At 40.7% G+C, this 19,679-nt stretch overlaps 3 protein-coding genes across 4 annotated transcripts in view; 2 read left to right on the top strand and 1 right to left on the bottom strand.

The window, feature by feature from the left end:
- Positions 1–19,679, top strand: part of LOC144518089 (protein mono-ADP-ribosyltransferase PARP15-like) — a 69,834-nt gene that overhangs the window by 33,305 nt on the left and 16,850 nt on the right. The window lies entirely within an intron of this gene.
- Positions 1,906–9,192, bottom strand: LOC144518085 (uncharacterized). Of its 2 annotated transcripts, none has more exons than XM_078250475.1 (4): positions 8,989–9,192; positions 5,820–6,678; positions 3,906–4,150; positions 1,906–2,446 (listed from the first exon to the last, which is right to left on the bottom strand). In XM_078250475.1, exons 2-4 carry the CDS (start codon positions 6,503–6,505, stop codon positions 2,415–2,417), a joined length of 963 nt encoding a protein of 320 aa, XP_078106601.1. In that variant the 5' UTR covers positions 6,506–6,678; positions 8,989–9,192; the 3' UTR covers positions 1,906–2,414. The 2 variants fall into 2 exon arrangements, with proteins under 2 accessions (XP_078106601.1, XP_078106602.1); XM_078250476.1 differs by lacking the exon at positions 8,989–9,192 and adding an exon at positions 7,668–7,786.
- Positions 15,919–19,679, top strand: part of LOC144517549 (uncharacterized) — a 36,988-nt gene continuing 33,227 nt past the window's right edge. Inside the window, exons 1-3 of the mRNA XM_078249631.1 lie at positions 15,919–16,141; positions 18,621–18,666; positions 18,852–18,933. Coding sequence (XP_078105757.1) covers positions 18,915–18,933 — 19 coding nt within the window. The 5' untranslated portion in view covers positions 15,919–16,141; positions 18,621–18,666; positions 18,852–18,914. The remainder of the gene's footprint in view (positions 16,142–18,620; positions 18,667–18,851; positions 18,934–19,679) is intronic.

Here is a 19,679-nt window from a genome sequence, read left to right as displayed (position 1 = left end):
GCGAGCAGCGTGCCGCACTTAATGCACGCGACAAAGCCAACGCGTTGTCACTGCCCACGACTTGTTTAAAATGGTTCCATGCTCAAATTCTCCCGTTTTGATTTTTTTTTCCTTTACATCTTCAAGCTCCATGTTGCACTTAAGCTACACAATACAGCACAACAGGCCCGGTGTGATGTGTGCGAGTGGAGGAGACGCTGCGCATGATTATAGCATAGCTTTCTCCCCACCCAATTAAGCTAATAAAGTAATGATTGAAAAAAACACAAATGCTTGATCAAGGGCCCGGCCTCGATATTTCCAGTTCGGGCTCGGGCAGAGAATCTAAACTCTAGTACTATATGTAACATTTCTGAATAACTGACAACTAGACCTATGGTATATATTTTGTTGAGTTGTGTACGTACATTATCTCAAACTGTCATTGTATTCAAACCAATTTGGTCGCCTGTCGATGACATATCCCTTTTGTGCATACTACAGCGCTGTGGCTGTCAGCTAGAATCTGTCATATTGACTTTTTAATCCAGTTTCAAAACACATTTTTACGATACACTTTAGATCTTGGTGGTTATACATTTTAACCGGCAGTGGCGGTTTTTGGCACGGGTGAAGCGGGCAGCCGCCCGCATTCTTTTATGACTCGTGGGGGGCAGCACGAGCACTTAAAAAAAAAATTTAAAAAAAATTCTCCAAGCGGTTTTCTACTGTATTATCTATCATTTCACCGTGTAGGGAATTGGCAAATTTGCGCACACTGCACAGAGAAGCTGTGTGAGAAGGGGAAAGGGGAGGAGGGAGCGGGGGACAGTTCACCTCTGGGTCGAACGGGTTGCTGGGCATAGGTGCCGATACCGTTGGTGCTCCGCTAATACTGAACACACACGAAGCTGATCGCGGTTATGGGTCAGTTAAACTTTTCATCTCAATCCTATCCTAAGGGCGTGCGACCGTGAGCATTCAATAGGAGCAGATTTCATACAATAACATCATTGGTGATTTTGCATCAAGGAAGGCCAGAAAGGTCAGGTTTTAGTTTGTGTTTTGTTAGTGCAATAGTGTAATAATTAGATTCTCTTTAGTGTGTTTTCACATTTGTGTGATGAAGGATTTGTGCTATTTAGAATAGGCTTATTTATTCAATATTTTATATTATTGTTGCTCTCTGCTATTGTTACAATTTTTATATGATTGTATATATTTTTGGCACATTTAACATAAGTGAAAGAGAAAATTATATTTCTCATTTGCACAAATTTTTCAGACCATTTGAAAAACACACTTAAGAGAATCTAGTTATTTAACTATTGCAATTACAACAGGAAACACTTTTTAAGTTGCACAATCTCCACCTCCAACATTTTCAAAAGACAATGAACACAATTCTGCACAAAATATGACAGTATAAGTTATCAGGCGCTCGAAGGGGGTCTCGCCCTGGGTGTAATTCAACGTAGAACCACCACTGTTAACCGGATAAAGGATTTTAGTCATCGGAAGTCTGGATCATAAGTTATCAGAGAAACAAGCTGAGAAAAGGGAAGCAGGAAGCTTGGCCATCAGTCCCCCCCATCAAGCTGAACGGAAAAACATAGATTTTTAACGCGGAACTGCTTTATTCAGTGTTTCTGCTGGTTTTAAACAGCGTTTTGGAGTGGAGGAGACCTCTGCGGATAATTCGGCTCCCGTTAAAAACCTCCCAACCGATGAACACTGAAGGAATCCTAACCAGGAGATGCTGACTGCAATAACAGCAATGGTGAAGACAACAACTCCCATGATCCCATGCTACTTCACAACGTCGCCAAAACTGCAGCTTGTGTTTGTTTTGATTGAGAGTCCCTTAGACAATTACATATCAACTCTTAAACCTTCTCCTGCTTCATTAAAAAACAAACCAAAAACTGCATAATTGAAAAAGGAATTTATTTAAGTTCAATACGAGGCAAACGTGAGAGCAAGCTTTGCTAAAACAGTTATATAAATATATAAAATAATTTATTTTACATTGCACAGTAAAACAGGTCAGAGCCTAAAAACACAAAACAGGAGAAACAGATCAAAAATAGGAAGATAAACACTGGATTAAAACCTATTTTCCCTCTCGGATGCAGGCTGAAAAATATAAACATTAAAATGTAAATAAGCTTTTGGATGAATTCTTTTAGGACAGCCCATTTGATTTGTAAGTCAAAAGAATTAGTGGAAGTGGAAAAGGTTTTCCCTGTGGGCTGTTCCTTCATTTTCAGCTGCGAACTGACCGTCACTGATCTGTTGATTGGTCAGTTAAAACATGACCAAGGTTCTTATTGATACCAGTGCAGCATGGGGACTGTCCCACGTCTCACAGCCTCCTGCAGGGTGTAACACGGGCATACTGACCCAATATTTAAAATTTCAGGTACATGACTGCCTCATGATGTCATCCACAGACACCTTTTTGCTCCTTTAAAAAGAAAAAAAAGTCACCACTACAAAATACATGCTTAGTTTTATTCGTCCAGGTTTTCAGATTTCTGCCTCCACATCAATGACATTGAGGATGATGGGATTTATTTTGTGGTGCTTGCAGTCTTGAGAAAGAATGAATCAAACTGCAACAGAAGGTCCCTGTTACTGTGGATAATCAACATGAACAAGAGTTTAACAAGGAATACTTTTTAAACTGTGAAAACTAAAATTATGGGAAGGCATTCTGATGCTTTTAGCACCTCAAATGGAATCCCATCATCCTCCATTGTATCAATGTGGAGGCAGAAATCTGAAAACCTGGACGAATAAAAACGAATACTATCTGCATGGAGAGACGGCTCTAGAGGCGAAGTGGAAAAATATTTTTTGTCAACTATTCCGTTACACTATCCAGCTATATTCATTTCTATCATGTATAATATTCCAGCATCTATGGAAATCCTGTGCTCTCCGCGTCAGACTGTAACTGACTCCGGTTCATTTGCATAGCTCCTGTTTACAGCATTTGGTTAGGAGGGGCAGAGGCGCGACAGGAGGAAATAGACTCTTTGAAAGACGCAACAGCCTCTTTAAAGTGCTGAAAGCTGCCAAAAGGAAGTTTAAATATGAAGAAGGTGGCACCGCCTGGAGACAGCTTTATGTAGTATTGTTTTTTTCGTACACATTATCTTTTAATAGAGTTTTATGTCCCAAAGTGACAGTGAAATTAGATTCAATCCCTGGAGTCACAAGTTTATTTTAGACGTATCTGCAGCTGGATGGGAGCCACCAGAGACTTTGACCTGCGATCAATCAGAATAATACAGTACGTCTACATATCTCATCTTCTCTGCCATCACATCAGCCATTTCGTAAAATGAAATTCAAGACATTAAAAAGTGTTGATTGTGTGCGTTTTTTTTTTCCCCCCCAAAACCTAAAGTAATTGAAGGTTGAAGTCTTAAGGGCTGTAGGTAAGATTAAAGTCCACTGCTTCTCACTTCCCAGTGCTTTTCCAACTCAGCTGTTACATGACCGCCATTTTGTTGCTTTAGGCAGGAGGTTCTCATGTCCAGCTACATTTACCAAATCATTTAAAGCTTTTGGCACAAGTACTGTAAAACAGATTAAAGGCCACTGCTTCTCAGTCTCACAGACACTGTACCTTTCAACCTCAGCTGCATTTTGGGAGTCAATTTTAAGGATTGAACAATAAAAATCTACAAGTGGAAAGTCTTTACGCTTCTCACTTTCTCAGCTCATGAGTTGAGTGTTGACGTTTGAGTCCTTCGGAGCGTTAAAAGCCAGAAATGATGGCTTTTTATTTCACACCTGAATCCGTTTTGAGACAGATGTTGCTCATTAATTAGATTCAGATGGTGGAATTCTACTGTTCGGTGACCTTCTCCGCCACTGAAAATAAAAGCAGGAGGAAGAAATGTGATGTCACCCACTTTTTTCAGCTTTGTATGTGAGGAGGAAGATGATGATGCCCGTCAGCAGCACCATCATCATCACCACGGATGTCAGGAGGAAGGCCCGGCATGCCGGCCGGCCCGTCAGGCGGAACAGAGCCCCGCCCACTTCGGCGCTGCCGCTCCCGGCAGGCGGGCTGGGAAGCCCCACGTCCAGAGAGCGGTTCATCGACCTCAGAGATGTCAGCGACCTCTGACCCCACTGCCGCCGACCTTCAGATGACCTTAATCAGAAACACACAACTATTATTATTATTATTATTATTATTATTATTATAACTGTTGACTCTAACTATTACTGATCAAATGAAGCTGGGAATTTTAGGCAATTCGGAATGACCGTGACTAAGCCTCTCAAAATCTGACGAAAATCTTTTAAACTGACCTTTGTCGATCTGAAATGAAGACAGATTCAGCAACTGCATGGCCTATTTCTCGCTTAAAATGTTTTTAGAAACACGTTTCGGTGAACTATTTTAGTACAATATGAGATCGTATTCTGAACAAGCCGCCATGACAGTCTGGCTTTGAATTTCCTGAGAAACCAGACCCACGTGACGCGTTTGTCCAATCAGCTGCCGGTTTTCAGGGCAGCTGTCAATTTGGTGTGTTCCGAGGCACTTTTTTGACCAACTCGGGGACACTGATCAGCCCAACTGCCTTTTCTGCTGAGGGTCGGCCGTCTGGTCGGTGTGTAACAGTCTTTAGGCCACCACTGCCTCTCTTTTTCCTTTTTTTAAATAACCAATTCAAAAGTCCCTTCGTGAGAAATATTCTGCAAGTGGAAACGTAATACTCGGCCTGTTTTAACCTCAAATCTGTCAGGCAACTTGGTTAATCGGAGTTATTGACTGAATTACTGCTTTTTTTGTTTTAATTCGATGCTTAACTTAAAAAGGCTAGATTCTGTAACAGCATATCCAGACGCTGTTCACCTCCCAAACATCAGGGGTTTTCATTTTTGTCCACAGACACAGTGAAGGTACACATCACAACCGTTTTATTCCCTTCCTGGTAAATCTTGAACAGGAAAGGCCTGACTAAGGGGAAAATTAACCAGCAGAACAGAAGGACCCTGATTCATGTGGAGCAAACAGGAGTTATCCAAAGATAGCCAGCCTGTTAATATTTAGGTTATTCAACTTTAGACAGTCAAATATAAGATGATGTTTTGACAGGTAATTATTATCAAACAAACACGCCTATTAAAGATTAAACATTTACCTATGTGCCTCTGGTTCACTCAGTATGGCTGTTTAGCTTTAAATGTATTTGTGCGTTTAAAAACTGGTAGTTTGAGTTTTAATTTGGCTTTTTGTCTGCAGCTGAATGGGAGCACTGTTAAACAACTACTACTACTACTAATAATAATAATGGACAGATAGGACAATTTTTTTTAACCACAGAGGTATTAAATATATCCTTTAGAGGGAAAGGTATATTGCTCTAAGTGTGTAAGGGTAACGTGGAAGCAAATTAATCACAAGTACTCTTGGGTGGATTTTATGTTCTTAAGTCTTAATCTGTTCTCAGGATTAATGTATTCATTTATTTTATCTCTATGAAGCCACGTTAATGATCAATTGAATTATTTGTCCTTGTTTTGGGGCTGGAAAAGGGTGGGGAGGGACCAATAGGGAAGGACAAACGATGCATTTGTGCACGTTTATATTGATTGAAATTAAACTGCCATAAAAAAGGAAAACATTTGTTTAATTCAAGATATAAGTTTTAAAGTTAAGTCCAAGAACCCTGAGCCTTAGAAGAGTTTAACTTATTAATATGAAGCTTTTGGAAAGCATAAATGCTGAGAACTGAGAAGAATATGAAGCATGTTTTGAAACTGTTAAAATCGTATTTCTTTTAAAAGCTAAGAATTCAGATTCTTCACACCTTTTGACCTGCAGCTTCCCTTTGTTGCGCAGGAAGCGGATGCTGTAGACTCTCTGCATGGCGGCCGGCAGGTAGGACAGCATGTCTGAGTTTGTGGCCAGTCTGGGCAGGCCAAGGGTGGGCAGGGGCGTGAGGCCGCGGCACAGCGGGCACTGGATGGAGTTGGGCTCGGCCGACTTGACGTTGATGCGTGCCAGGCACTCCAGGCAGAAGGTGTGCTTGCACTGGAGCATCTTGGGACAGCGGAAGACGTTGTTGAACTGGCTGAAGCAGATGGAGCACTCCAGGTCCGGGCAGGTGTCCTCGGAGCACTGAGATGGCAGCGGAGACGGGCGGAGGTCTGGAGACGGGATGATGACCGAGACCTGGCAGGAGGGGGGGGTGCCGGGGGCAGGGTAAGGGTTCAGTGTGGTAGCTGGAGATGGACTTTGAGCCAAAGACGAGACTGAAACTAGGCTGGACCCTGGAAGCAATGAGGCGGAGTAGTCCGAGTTTGGTGATAGGACCAGGTTTCCTCCATCGTGGTCTGAGGAGGCCTGATAGCAAGGGACGTTATGGCTCAAAACTGTCACAGAGCTACGACCTGTCTGGATGAACGGAGGAGACGATATGGTGGCTGACAGAGCTCGATTTTGGGAATTATCATGAGGGTCAGGAGGTGGACTTGTGTGTCTGTAGGGATTCATGACCGGTGGACAGATGGAGGAAGGGTTGAGTGAAAGAAGGGAGTGAAGCTCCAAGCAGAAGAACAGATGGAGGATGTTGAGCAGTCAGCGGTCAGCAGGGACAGGAGGCATCAGGCATGGAGGATGATGAAGATGCTCCTGGCACAGCCTCCGTCTTCAGACCAAAACTCAATCTACAGATGAAAAGGACAATATTAATACACTGCAAACCAACCGCATTTACTTAGTGTATTAGTATTATAATATATGGTCAAAAGTATGTGGACAAAACTGCCCGTTTTTCCCGATTTGGTTTAGAAATTAAATCCAAATACTGTAGCATACACTGATATTTTAGACACATTTCAGTGTCTCAACAGTTTGTGTTTTGTCTCTTCCCTGTTTTAACATGACATCACGCACAAAGCTCTATTAAAAAAAAAAAAAAAAAAAAAATGCTTCTCTCAGTTTAGTGTGGAAGAACTTGACTGAAACTAGACTTCAGGGAAAACCTCTCCAACAAGTTCCACAATTCATGTATTTATTTCTGTTAAGTTCATTCTTCTACCAGCATTGGAAAGTGATAAACAAAAAAACAATGCTGTGTTCAAAGGATGTTCGAAGATCAAACTCTTGACTTCCTGTCATAAAAAAAGTGAAATGCAACAGTTTTTTTAGTCCAACATCAAATTTCAATCTCAGGTGTAATATTGATTGCAGACTGCACTTAGACATCATCATCAGTCTTTCATCAATTACAACTTGGACTGCATAGTCTTTGACCATCAGTCATACTGTAACACTGCAACTGTACGTGTTCTCTACTCTATAGCCAGTGTGTACCATACTGGTGGTATACTCTGCAGCAAAAGATAAATAGCTTATCTGACATGTCAGATAAGCATTAAAAACACTTCAAAAGAATTGACACACAAAGAACTTGATATATTTCAAATGCAGCATTTTTAAATCACAAGTTCAACATAAACATTTAACCCTGTCAGACCCACTAAGGGCTCCTAATTTACAACCTTCTGTAGTCTGTCCATAAATTCATTTTAAGTTCTAGTAGAGATCCCAAAGACACACAATGTATCAGCATGAAATGTATAAAGCTTAAAATAAATCCAATTGCAAATTTATAAAAAAAATAAAATAAAAAAAAAGACACAAAAGTACTTACCTCCATATAGAGACCTGCAGTTGTTTCCAACACATTATCTCTCTGTACTAAACTGCCATTTCTGTAGGTTTAAGTCAAACTGGATGCTGGTCAGTGTAACACTGTACCACTCAACTGGAGTCATGTTTCATTCTAACTGGTGTCACCTGGGCAGAAATTTGCATTGTCCATGTTATTTAAAAAGGGAAATAACATGCAAAACATGTTGGCCTTCTGCAGAGATCACCCAAAGCTGTCAACACAACTAGAGATGTACAAAGATCACCTCTACTCTCTAATCTTTACCCTAATCTGTTACACTGGGTCTGCCCCATCTGTCCTCTAAACTGACTGACTGACATTTCCTGTTATGATATGTAGTTTTGCTGTGGTCATGGAGGAACTTCAATTATAATCCATCTGCCAGGAGTCTAGAAATAACAGAGGTGTCATCACATCTTAATCTTTACAGTGGATATATGTATTGCAAGTGGTGTTTAGTTAGATTATTTACTTTTTAATAGATGGTCATGATATACTGTATCTGTGTAGCTTTTGATTTGGGCTTGTGGGAAATGGCCTATAAACTGATATGCAAACATAATTTAGTTTGCACTACCAGGCCGAGATAGTAACTTTTGAGATTCAACACGAGATGGATTTAAATAACAGTTACTCTGGTTTTGGGAGTTTATGCATTACAGAGCATACCCTGTATACGTCTGGAAATGGTTGTTAGAGACTCCATCTACACCGGCCCTAGAAATAGAATGAGATTCATTCCACTTCTATGTTCCAGCCTGTTAACCCAGCACAACGCCATTGTTTTCGCTCAAATACAAATTCTAAATCAACCAGAACTGAAATCTTAAGGATTTCAGAACAAGCAAACCAGAAAAAAGGAAGTGCAAAGATAGTAAAAAAACGCCTTCTCACGGGGACACCAAACTCCATAAGGAAAACTAGCAAATTACAATTTATAAAAGTACCTTATAGAGAAAATACCTTATAGAAATTGATTTCTAAAACAGGGGGGAAAAGTAAAAACGGCCTCTAAATTCGGCACACCAACATACATTTAAAAAAATAAAATAAAAAACTGCGTGAAGAGCAGAGGCCTGGAAGGGACCAGTTGTAGAGTGTACATTTACAATTCATTGACAATTTGTCGATTTAAAGCGTTGCTTTGTTGGCAATCGTTCCCGCCGAATTTACTTTAGGATCCTCTTGATTGGTAAAACATAAAATAAGCAATTTTACTATGTGTGTGCCTTTATACACAAACTAAACAGTAAAAACGATGAATGAAGTTTGGCGCGCAAGCCGAAAACACTGCTCTTACCGTTTAAAAATCACCGGTGATTGATGTCACCTCTCATCCCACACTCCATCATCATTAGGCCGGTTTTCTCACACAGAGAAGCCCTCCTGGACTCCAGGTTCAACTGCCCGAGTTTTGTGGTCGTCTATTGTCCTCAACTTCTCTCTTTCTGTCCGCCGTGTGAAAGTTTGACGCTGCATTTGAATAGCTGACAAAAACGAGGAAACTGTGTAGTAGGCCTAGTAGGCGCGCACGTTCCCGGCTGTATTTGAAGATTAACACACGTGAAGAAAGTGACGCTGATTAACACTGATTATGATGACATAGGCCTACGCTATTATAGCCTACAACTGAAATATCAATTCAAACAAACACATGTATCTAGCTAAGACGTGTAAGAAAGAGTCTTAAGTGGTGAGTAGCCTAAAAAGATCAGGTGTATGCTGATTATTCAGGACTGGTGGTTAGCTGGAACAGACTCATCGCTGTTTACTGAAGTAACCACATGAACGGAGCTGAAAATAATATTTTCTTGCTAGCCATAGGCTACTTTCAAAACTCCGTAATTGGAGACTATTGTAGCCTACAAACAAAGATAACAGCTACCACCTTAGGTAGGCCTAACTAATGACATGGACAGGAATTGCTTGAGTAAATTGTTAAGCTGGCTAGGATAGCCAGGCAAACCGTTATGATCATAGGCATTCCACAAAAGCAGCCATCTGATCTTTATATACAAGCAGTGGAAAGAAAATCCAACTTCATCATCCAGGATGCCTCCCACCCATAGACAGTATATAAAAGCTCCCACCCCCTCCACCAAAGCTTTGAGCTATTACCATCAGGAAGAAGGTTCAGCGTGCCTCTGGCTAAAAAGTCATTATACAACAAATCCTTCATTCCCAATGCAATACATATACACAAAAATCATGCTAGGCCTACTGACAACATCACACACACTCTGCCTTCAATCAAAAGAAAATGTTCTAACATGGCAACATATTAGACAATAAAGCTTTTTGAATCTTGAATCTTTTGGTGAATATCAAAGTAAAGTTTGCTACAGTGTCTAATGTTTACTTATACTGAGACATTTATTGATATCTTTATTAGTCTATAAATGTACAGATAAGACTCTGAAGAGTCTGAAGTTTAAACTAAAGGTGAACAAGGTAATCAAATAATCTTTGATAAATATTACATTAGCTTTGTATATTAAATGTATAAAAACAAGATTATTTGCAAGATTTAACATAATTGATATATATACAAATTCCTCGTAATGGTGACACTGTTCCTAAATTACCTCAAACATATATTTGGCATTTCTGTTTTGAATGTTCTTGTTCTGGCAATCTTGTGTAGGTTTACTGTATGGCCAGAGTTTTGTTCCAATATAGGCTACAATATGAAAACCAGGACATAACCCTCTGTCGGCATGGAAACACTGTCTGTAGAAACAAGAAGATGGAAGAAGATGCCCACTTGATTTTGCCTCATTCAGGATTTCGGACTGTAGATTTTGGACACTATTTTATACAGCATACTTGCGTAAAGAAGACATGAATTGAGGAGAGATCCACTATGAGCCACTCAGGGGCAGCTCTACGGGGGGGGGTTTGGGTCAACTGAGCCCCCACTGTAGGGCCTTGCCCCCCCCCCCCTAACTTTGGTGTTCAAAAAACTGTGCTTGTAAAAACAAACTGCCACTATGTCCACAAGCTTCTTAAAACATTGAAACAAACAATGAATTTATATTACTTAATAATAAATAATAATTGTAAATGTAATCTTATATATATATATTTTAACTAATTAACGATATTACACATGACTGTAGTGCAACTTAACATTTAAACAACAATAGACTAGCTCAACTTAACCAAATTGCTTCAACAGCAACTAACTAGGATTAACTAAAGGAAACCACAAACAAGGTCCTGGTTTTATACTCACGGCAAACAAGCCCCCAACTTGTTAGGACCGGCTCACAGGCCACAACAAAAGAGGGAGATGCACAGTAACGTAACAATAATAAAGTGACATTTATTAAATAATGATGCAAACAAGAGAACGATGAGGTGTGATTGTCAGTATCAGTGATGAATGAAGGTGTATGGATGTAATGGAGAATGTGAGGTGCATGTTGTCAGCAGTTAACAAAGGGAAAACTCAAACAGAGAGAAAATATGTTGGTGCACAGTCGGGAGAATGTGGCCGCCTGGTCTCGGGGCAGGCGGGGTTAAATAGTCTGGGAGGACCGGCCAGGTGATCACAGTCATCTCACTATCGCCTCCGCTACACCTGCAAGTTAACAAGACAAACCACAGTACACATGTACGACAGGCCCAGGGCCGTCACACCAACAAACAGGGCATAATATTTATGCATTTATTTTAAAAGATTATTTGTGTAGCTAGTGTTTGTGTGTATGCAGTAGTTATTATATAGTTGTGAGGAATAGTTTCAGTTTTCTCACATCGCCACAGGACTTGCGCATAGGTGAGGATTAAGGTGAGGGTGTGGGTGCGCAGACCTCACTCCCACCATCTTCACTCCTACCAGATGGACCCCCAGTGGCATGAGGGAACCCATGACGACCTTTGTCTGGCAGGAGTTGCAGGGGGCTGCCGGTGGTCCGGTCAGTTGGACTCCGCCTGTGCCTGTCCCCAGGTGGACGTTTGTCTTTGGGGTTTGCTCCCCTAGCCACTGTACCCTCCCGAGTTAACCCGTGTGGATGTGGCGTTGCCTTCTTTCGCCTTCCCAGCCATTGTGGTGGTTCTCACACCAACATCTTCCGCCTGCGCCACTTGGGGTCTTCACTATTTACCCATAACTGGGACAGTGGTTGACGGGCATCAGGGCGTTTCCACTCACCGATGGCCCTGCATGCCACGTCTCTGGGGCCCACTGCTGCTCCGAGATCCTGTACAACTTAGCCTGGAACCACAAGGGACCAGTTACCATGTGTGCCACGGGGAGGCATGTACGAGATCTTGGCAGTGGAGAGGCTATGTACCGGCTGAGGAGGCTTACACACTCGGCTCCTCTTTTCACCCCTGAAAACAAAGGGCTATCCGGTGGCAGTAGCTGAAAGCAGAGAGTGGTAAGCAGAAGCAGCATGCAGCATTCAGCATGCACTAACTACAAGCACTCCTACTCCAACACTACTGCACTGACGCATCACACGCCCTGCGTGCAAACGCACACATACACACACACACACACACACACACACACACACACACACACACACACACACAGACACACACACACACACACACACACACACACACACACACACACACACACACACACACACACACACACACACACACACACACACACACACACACACACACACACACACACGACAGACACAGACACACACACACACACAGACAGACAGACAGACCCACACACACACACACAGACAGACACACACACACACACACACACACACACAGACCCACCCACACACAGACAGACAGACAGACCCACACACACACACAGACAGACAGACCCACACACAGACAGACAGACAGACAGACAGACAGACAGACAGACACTATACAAGTACAAATGCATGTTCTTTTCCTCAGCCAGGCAGAAGCTTTTTGTACCACTTCTTCTTCTTTGGCTTTTGCATTATCTGGCTCTGAAGATCTACCAGCTGGGACCTCATGGTGCTCTCAGTCCTCTCCCAGTCCTGCTCTTTTTCCTGCTGAGTCAGCTTCAGGCTTTCTGTGGCCTGAAGGAGGGATGCCTTGTCCTCCTTCCACTCGCTGAGATTACTCTCCAGCTGCTGCTCAGCCTTCTTCAGAGCAGCCAGGAGGCAGTCACTCACAAAGCTTTGCTCGTCATTCTGATCCACATAGGAGGCTCTTGATTTCTTGTTCTCCTCCAGCAGGGAGGTTTTCTCCTGCTGCCATAGGACACGCTCACTCTCTAGCTGATGTTCCCACTTTTTCTCAAGAGCAGCCATGAGGTTCTTGTTGCTTTTGTCCTGCATCTCCAGCTGGGCTCTGTGGGAAGCCTGGGATCTTTCCAGTATCTCCTTTGCCTCCTCTGCCTGTTTTCGGAGAGCTTCCTCCATCTTGCTCAATTTATTCTTCAGCTCCTGAGCTTGAGCCCTCTCCATCTCCAGATAGCTCTCCAACGTCACGTTGGTGGTCTTACCTACCGCGAGCATCTGTCTCTCTTTACGAAGCTCGATCTTCAGAGTCTCCACATTATTTTTAAGGGCCTCCTTCTCTCCCTTCATCTGCTCCAATTCGAGTTTCAGGTCTTCAGTAATGAAGTACTGCAGGTCGAGATCTTTTTGGGCTTTTCGCAGCCTGTTGCTGATTTTTCCCAGCTGGGATTTCAGATACTCTGTTTCCCCGGGTGGGGAGTGGACACGTTCAGCAAGCTGAACTTTCAAGTCACACATCTCCCTCTGCATCAGCTCTTTCTCATGGCTCCAACTGCTGCCCTCTCTCTGTTGTTGGAGCTGATCGAGGAGATTGGCCAGCAAGTCCTCTCGGATGATCAGGTGAACTCTTCCCTCAGATTCACATTGGGTGAGCCTCGCCTCGCTGTCCTTCAGTTCACACCGTACTTGTTCTTCAAGTGAACTGAGATAGAAATTAATTTGCGGTTCAGTCTCTCTGGAGTGGAATTCCATGTTTTCCACCTTTTGTATTCTGCTGTCCCAGTGTTTTTTCTCCTGTTGCAATGTGCACCTTTGGATTGTCACAGTCAAATGACTCTCTGATACAAACTGCTCTCTGAGTGAATTTGTGTCAGAACTAAAGTTGGGTCCCAGTATTCATAGTGTGTCGTTATGACAACAACAACAACATGTTTTCTTATGTTTTCAATCCAAATAGTTATTGATTCTATTCCATTCTATCTTTGATTCTATTGTTGCTATCGTATACCAGTTTGTTTATGTTTGAATATACAGTATGAATGTAATGATTTCTGACGATTCCTAAAATATGGCAAAGAAAGAACACTTTACGAAATATGGAAAGGAAAAAGATGGATGTCTTTGCACAAGAGCAGTACATACAAGTATGCGCCAGTTGGGACGCCATTTTCTCTAACTCCAATAACCATGTCCACTCAGCAACTACCTATTATTTAAGATGTGCATTTACTACATTTTTTACTTTTATTCAAACTGTCCAATACTTTTTTTATGTTGGATTTGAACAGCCGTTTAGCCCCTGCTCGTGTTTATCTTGTACATGTTAAAAGTTGTCGTAAAGGAAGCAAAATATGAAGCTATCCCTATCCCTCGCTGCTGCAACAGTGAGAATGTCCCCATTGTGGGAATAAAGGGCTTTTCACACGGGGAGCGACACTCATGTGAAGGACAATTCACAAACATGTCATGTCACTCAGTGACATTTCTATTCGGTTGTATGATGTTATAGGGTTAGATATGTAAATATGTACATACAGTATATAAATAGATTGTCTAATGATGTTAGACAGTTTCTTTTGTTTGACCTTTTGTTTGATCATAATTACTGATAAAATAAGACACATTCTATTCTATTTGTTTTACTATATCAGTAATTATGATCAACCAAAAGGTCAAACAAATGATAGAATTATGTTATGCAGTTTTACAGTTTTTCCTCTATTTGCCACACAAGCCATTTACATATGAGGTTTCCAGGTAGGCTACCGTCTCCCAATGCCACCCTGCCAAGTCCTTTTGCCACACCCCATGTCAAATTTTCTAGATCTGCCACTGGAGCCACTTCACGTCTTGTGTGTTGACATTGTTTTGTCCAGCAGGTGGAGCTCTGACTTTGTATTTAACTCTCTTAATCATTTACTGGCTGTACAGTCATTTATTACATTTTTCTGGTAATCATTTTAAAATGTGAAAACTTAAAGGCTTAAAGGTGTTTCATGTTTAATGTAATATTGGTAATGATGATGTGTATACCAGCCACTCTGTAGCCTACATTTTACTACAGTAAAGTTTAGGGATATGTTATTATTATAAGTATGAATTATATCAGTGATAACAAGTTTGAAGTTTGAAACATTTTAACTGATGTCGAGCATTTTGTTGTAGCATACAATTTATAAATATCACCGTATATATTTTAAGCAGGTAATACAACATAGCCTTATAGGCTACACATTACACATTACATAGCAAATCCCCACCAATCACTCTCAAAACGTCCCAGTTATATAGTAAATGCCGTAAACATGTTCTTTGTAAATGTTTACAATCATTTATCGAAATAACCAATTGCACGATCCAAATGTTCTTATTTTCAGCGTGGGCAACATGTTTTGGTCCTGTGTTAATCCTCCTGAACTCAAATACATTTCAAATATTAGAGTACTATTTCCCTATACCACACTCATTCATAGATATTACAGTAAATATTGAATATATATATATATATATATATATATATATATATATATATATATATATATATAGCTATATATATATATATTTTAAATGTTTGCGCATAGAATTGTATTTATTAATAAATAAATACACACATAAATAAATATGATTGCAGGCTACTACTATGATCGAGTTATTCATGTTCAGCCACATTTTACAGCTTTTTAAAAAACGTGAACTGATGACGCAGCACAAAATTCAGCACGTGAGTGAACTCTTAACTAATTAATTATCCAAATGTGCATTGATTAAGGTACAGTAGGCCTATAGCCCACATAACCGTGCGGGTCTGACATCAGTAATCGGACATTCACCATTGATGTCAAATGTCGGAAACCTGATTCTCACATTCAAGGCGCCGTGTAACGCGAGGAGAAGCCTAATGCACGGTTGTTCAGGTATGACACCTAATAAAATCAAATAGTTTCGTTTTGTTGATTGACAGCTGAGGAAGGACGTGTCTTCGTCTCTGCCACGTGCGCTGAAGTCCGCGCGTCCGTTCCGGTGGAGTCGAGGTAATAACTGATTGATTGACTGGTTGATTGATGGTCCGCCCCGTGCTCTCGCGGTTTTACCTTGGAGGATTCTATGAGGAACTTTCAGGGAAATGAAATTATTGTTCAAAAGCCAAGATTGGTCATTAGTCATAGAAATGTGTCCAACGCTGCTGAGGAGGCTGATATCGTATTAGACAAATCATGACTAGATGAGAGGACAGAGGAGACATGGAGGGAACTGCACCAGGTGAGAGAGAGAGAGAGAGAGAGAGAGAGAGAGAGAGAGAAAAAAAGTAAAGTCTATCTGTTTCAAATGAAATTCAAAGTTCTTTATATAATGCATTATATGAGAAACAATAGAACCTTTTTTCAAAGAAATAAAGAACCAAAACATAAATATAGCAGGGCCAGGTGGTTTATGATGGAGGTTTAGTCACAGGCCACCGGATTTAAAGGTGGTCTAACATCCTCTCTGTGTTGCTAGTTTACACTCTGGGGACAGTTAGCAGCCTGAGGATCTGAGAGGGTTCACATGCTAAAATGAAAATACTATCAAAGATGTATCTGGTTCTAAACCACAGATACATTTAGAGACATGCAGCAGTACAGAGAGAGTGTGTGTTTATAGTCGCTTCTGTGATTGTAATTTCATTATTTTCTGTTTGTTTCGTCTGGACTCTGATGGATTTGGACTTAGTCTTGACTTTGCTGAGTCTTGGATTAGACGGTCTTGATCACAGATGTCTGTATTCATGAAACGTTTGTTCTACAATGTTGTTTTATTTTTTATCTTTGTTCATAAAGCATTACAAAGTACTGCATTTCATTTAAAGAAAGTGCGCAGCAATATGAACTAATGGTGCAAGGGAATTATTGATGTAAATTCACTGAGAACATCAGCAGATAAAGATAATTAACAAAGATAATTAACAAACAAAACACTGCGTGTTAGGTGCCGCTGTTTGAAGTGGAGAAATGCTGCTATCATACCGTTTGAAAGAAAACTGATGATTTTCTGTCTTTTGGAAGATTCTTATTTAGTCTGACTAACTTCTCATATCTGTGCGACACTGTGTCTTATGTGTTCTGTCTGTGGTCATCAACATTTGGATCAAAGCCAGTAATTCAGATTTAAGTAAACAGAATATCAAGTTAGCTCTGCTGACTTAAGTTGCATTGTATTACCTTGAACTAGTGTTTATGCATTAGTTTAGCATATACAGGTACGTGTGTTTCTTCAAAGCTTGCACCCACTTTCAGATGTGTAAACTGATTGTGTTAGGTGGGAATGTTGTTATGTTGGTCTGACAGAACCGAAACTGGGTGAAACCTGTTTGACTGGCTGTGCCTCTACTCTCATGTTATTTTGTAGTTGCTTGCTTCCTTGTCCTGAGCTAATTTGATATACCTAGGTCCACCTTTTCCCTGAACTGATCATATCTTATCCAACCAAACTGTAATCTAAGGGACTGTTCGTTATTTAATTAGGGGCCACAGGAGGAGTTTTGGGACCTTTAATCAAAATAGACCTTACCCTCCCTTCACCAGCATTACATTTTAGATGACCCTCCAAAATGATTGGGAAAAAATGGATGGCCCTCCCTCATCAATCTATTGTACTGGTTTGCACTTGGTAAAAATGTGCAGCTTTCCTTTGTTTTTCTACAGCCATGATGTATGAGGCTAAACCTCTCCATTTTCATCTGACGCATCACACTCCTCTGTTATGGTGTGGTGGCCATTTCAGTAGATTTACCCACTAACATTGTTGTGGAAACACAATAAGCATGGAAACTAAATGTACACTTCCTGCATTACTGCATTACTTCAAATACTAAGTTACTCATCTAGTGAACTAGTATTCACATGAAATAAAACAATAAAACATTGAGACCATTCAGCAAAGCACACTGGGTAATTCAACAGTGGTTGCTATGGACTCGTAACTAGGCTTCCTCAGTCATTGTATATTTTAGCATAGGTAAACTTGCCGAAGTTGAACATTATCCAAAACTCCATTTCTCAGATGAGCGTCAATTTGGGAGCTTGCATGTTACCACTCCTTCCTTCCGCCTTGAAAAGGCTGTCGTTTGCACATTTTCACAAATAATCACAAATAATCACAAATAATCACCGGGACCAAAAGGATATACCTCCCGTCTCATGCCTTCCCGGCTGCTGGCTGGTGCTGTCTGCGGCCCGAGTTTCGGCTTTTCAAAATAACAGCTTGCGTCTGGTCAGCTATGTTTTCGTACGTGTTTTGGATGTTTTTGAACTAAGCACATAAAAATTATTTTTTCAGCAGATGTCTTAGTTACGACACGATTCAGCTAGAAAAGCAGTTTTGTGTTTATATGTGCGACTGGGATTTATTCAGTTTGGGTAATCCCACGGTCTCTAAGGGCGTTTTTTCACACCGACAGCCTTTAGTTTGGTTAACTTAAGCCAACCAACGACCGTCCGGTTGAACCGACTCACATAAAAGAGTCGGTTGTCCCATCACTATTTCTGACTTTGACCTCGGAAAATCCGAGTTCCGAGGTAAATAGAACGCGCATAATTTCACCTGTAGTCAGGTGTGTTTAGCAATCTGCGATGCAGCAGAGCAGCAAACTGTAGCAGCTTGCAGTGTTTCTATCACAGAAATAGACTGTGGTCAAGCTTGCCGTCCGTCACTTGTATCTCCGTGGTCAAACCAGCTGCCTTCTTTCTCTTCTTTTTTTCAGAAAAGGGCAACAGCACACTCAGCTGAAATAGTCATATTCATATACGGTATGTGCATATGCATGTTTTATGAGGAAAATGAGTTATATGCCTACACATGAACGTACAAATATGTGTGTGTTAACCATGAACAACAAAAACATAAATGCACAAGTGACTGAATGAATGGAAACAGATGGTATTGCTATTTAATTAAAGCTTCTCAGTAAGTGAACCTATTTATTCTTTTTTAGGTTCTTAGGTTAAAGTTAGTTTCCAGTTGAATTGGTCTCTAATGTTTCCAGTGAAGTGACATCATGGCGACTGCACCACCAGGTGAGTTTAGTCAGACTTTGTTAGTCTGGATAACACACTGCCTTCCATCTTTGTCCATATATTACACACTTGAAAAAACAAACTGAACTATGTCTATGTTTTCTCAATGTTTGCCAATACCCCTGTATATGTTCAAAGTTAGTCTCTGGATCTCCAATGTGAGTCCTCCCTGATCTTTCTATCTATTCTATCATTTACTGACTCCTGGTCCACTTATCAATGCTGTGACCTGTTTTGGGCTTTTTTTCTGGTGTGCATTCAGGCTCTAAAAGCTTGCTCGTTTTCTCCATTATTTTGACTCATTAACTGACCGATGTCAGATTGGATTCAACAGTTAGACAGGTCACAATAGTACAAAGGCCCTAGGGTCAAAAATATCAATGTAGAAATCAAAGCACACAAATTCATAAATTGTGTGCATAAGTTTGAAATCAATGTGCACAAATTAATAAACTGTAAAAAAAAAAATACAAATAAAGTTGTATTCATGGGAACAATAAGGGTTGCTGCATGCTTTTAACAACACCTTCGGAATCTTGTCGTCTGCCATTGTCTGTTACTGCAATGTAATGGGCTTTTATTTATTTATTTTTGTATGCTTTTTTTTATTATCTGGAACATTTGGTCAAGAAAAGCTTTCCAAATAAAATGTATTATTATTTGTTATTATTTTCGGTCTTTCCAAATAAAATGTATTATTATTTGCTATTATTTTCGGTTAAAAGAAGTACCGTGCTCATTTCAGT

The sequence above is a fragment of the Sander vitreus genome, chromosome 5, assembly GCF_031162955.1.
Source record: "Sander vitreus isolate 19-12246 chromosome 5, sanVit1, whole genome shotgun sequence".
NCBI classification, from domain to species: Eukaryota; Metazoa; Chordata; class Actinopteri; order Perciformes; family Percidae; genus Sander; species Sander vitreus.
This window is presented reverse-complemented; position numbering and strand designations above follow the sequence as displayed.

What these genes read in the sequence shown, in the direction of transcription:
- LOC144518085 (XM_078250475.1), bottom strand. Translation starts at nt 6,505, where the DNA reads ATGAATCCCTACAGACACACAAGTCCACCTCCTGACCCTCATGATAAT. An exon ending in GGGAAGCTGCAGGTCAAAAG is followed by an intron (nt 4,151 to 5,819) that starts GTGTGAAGAATC and finishes TTTCTGATTAAG; the next exon opens with GTCATCTGAAGGTCGGCGGC. An exon ending in CACATACAAAGCTGAAAAAA is followed by an intron (nt 2,447 to 3,905) that starts GTGGGTGACATC and finishes TTCTTTTTAAAG; the next exon opens with GAGCAAAAAGGTGTCTGTGG.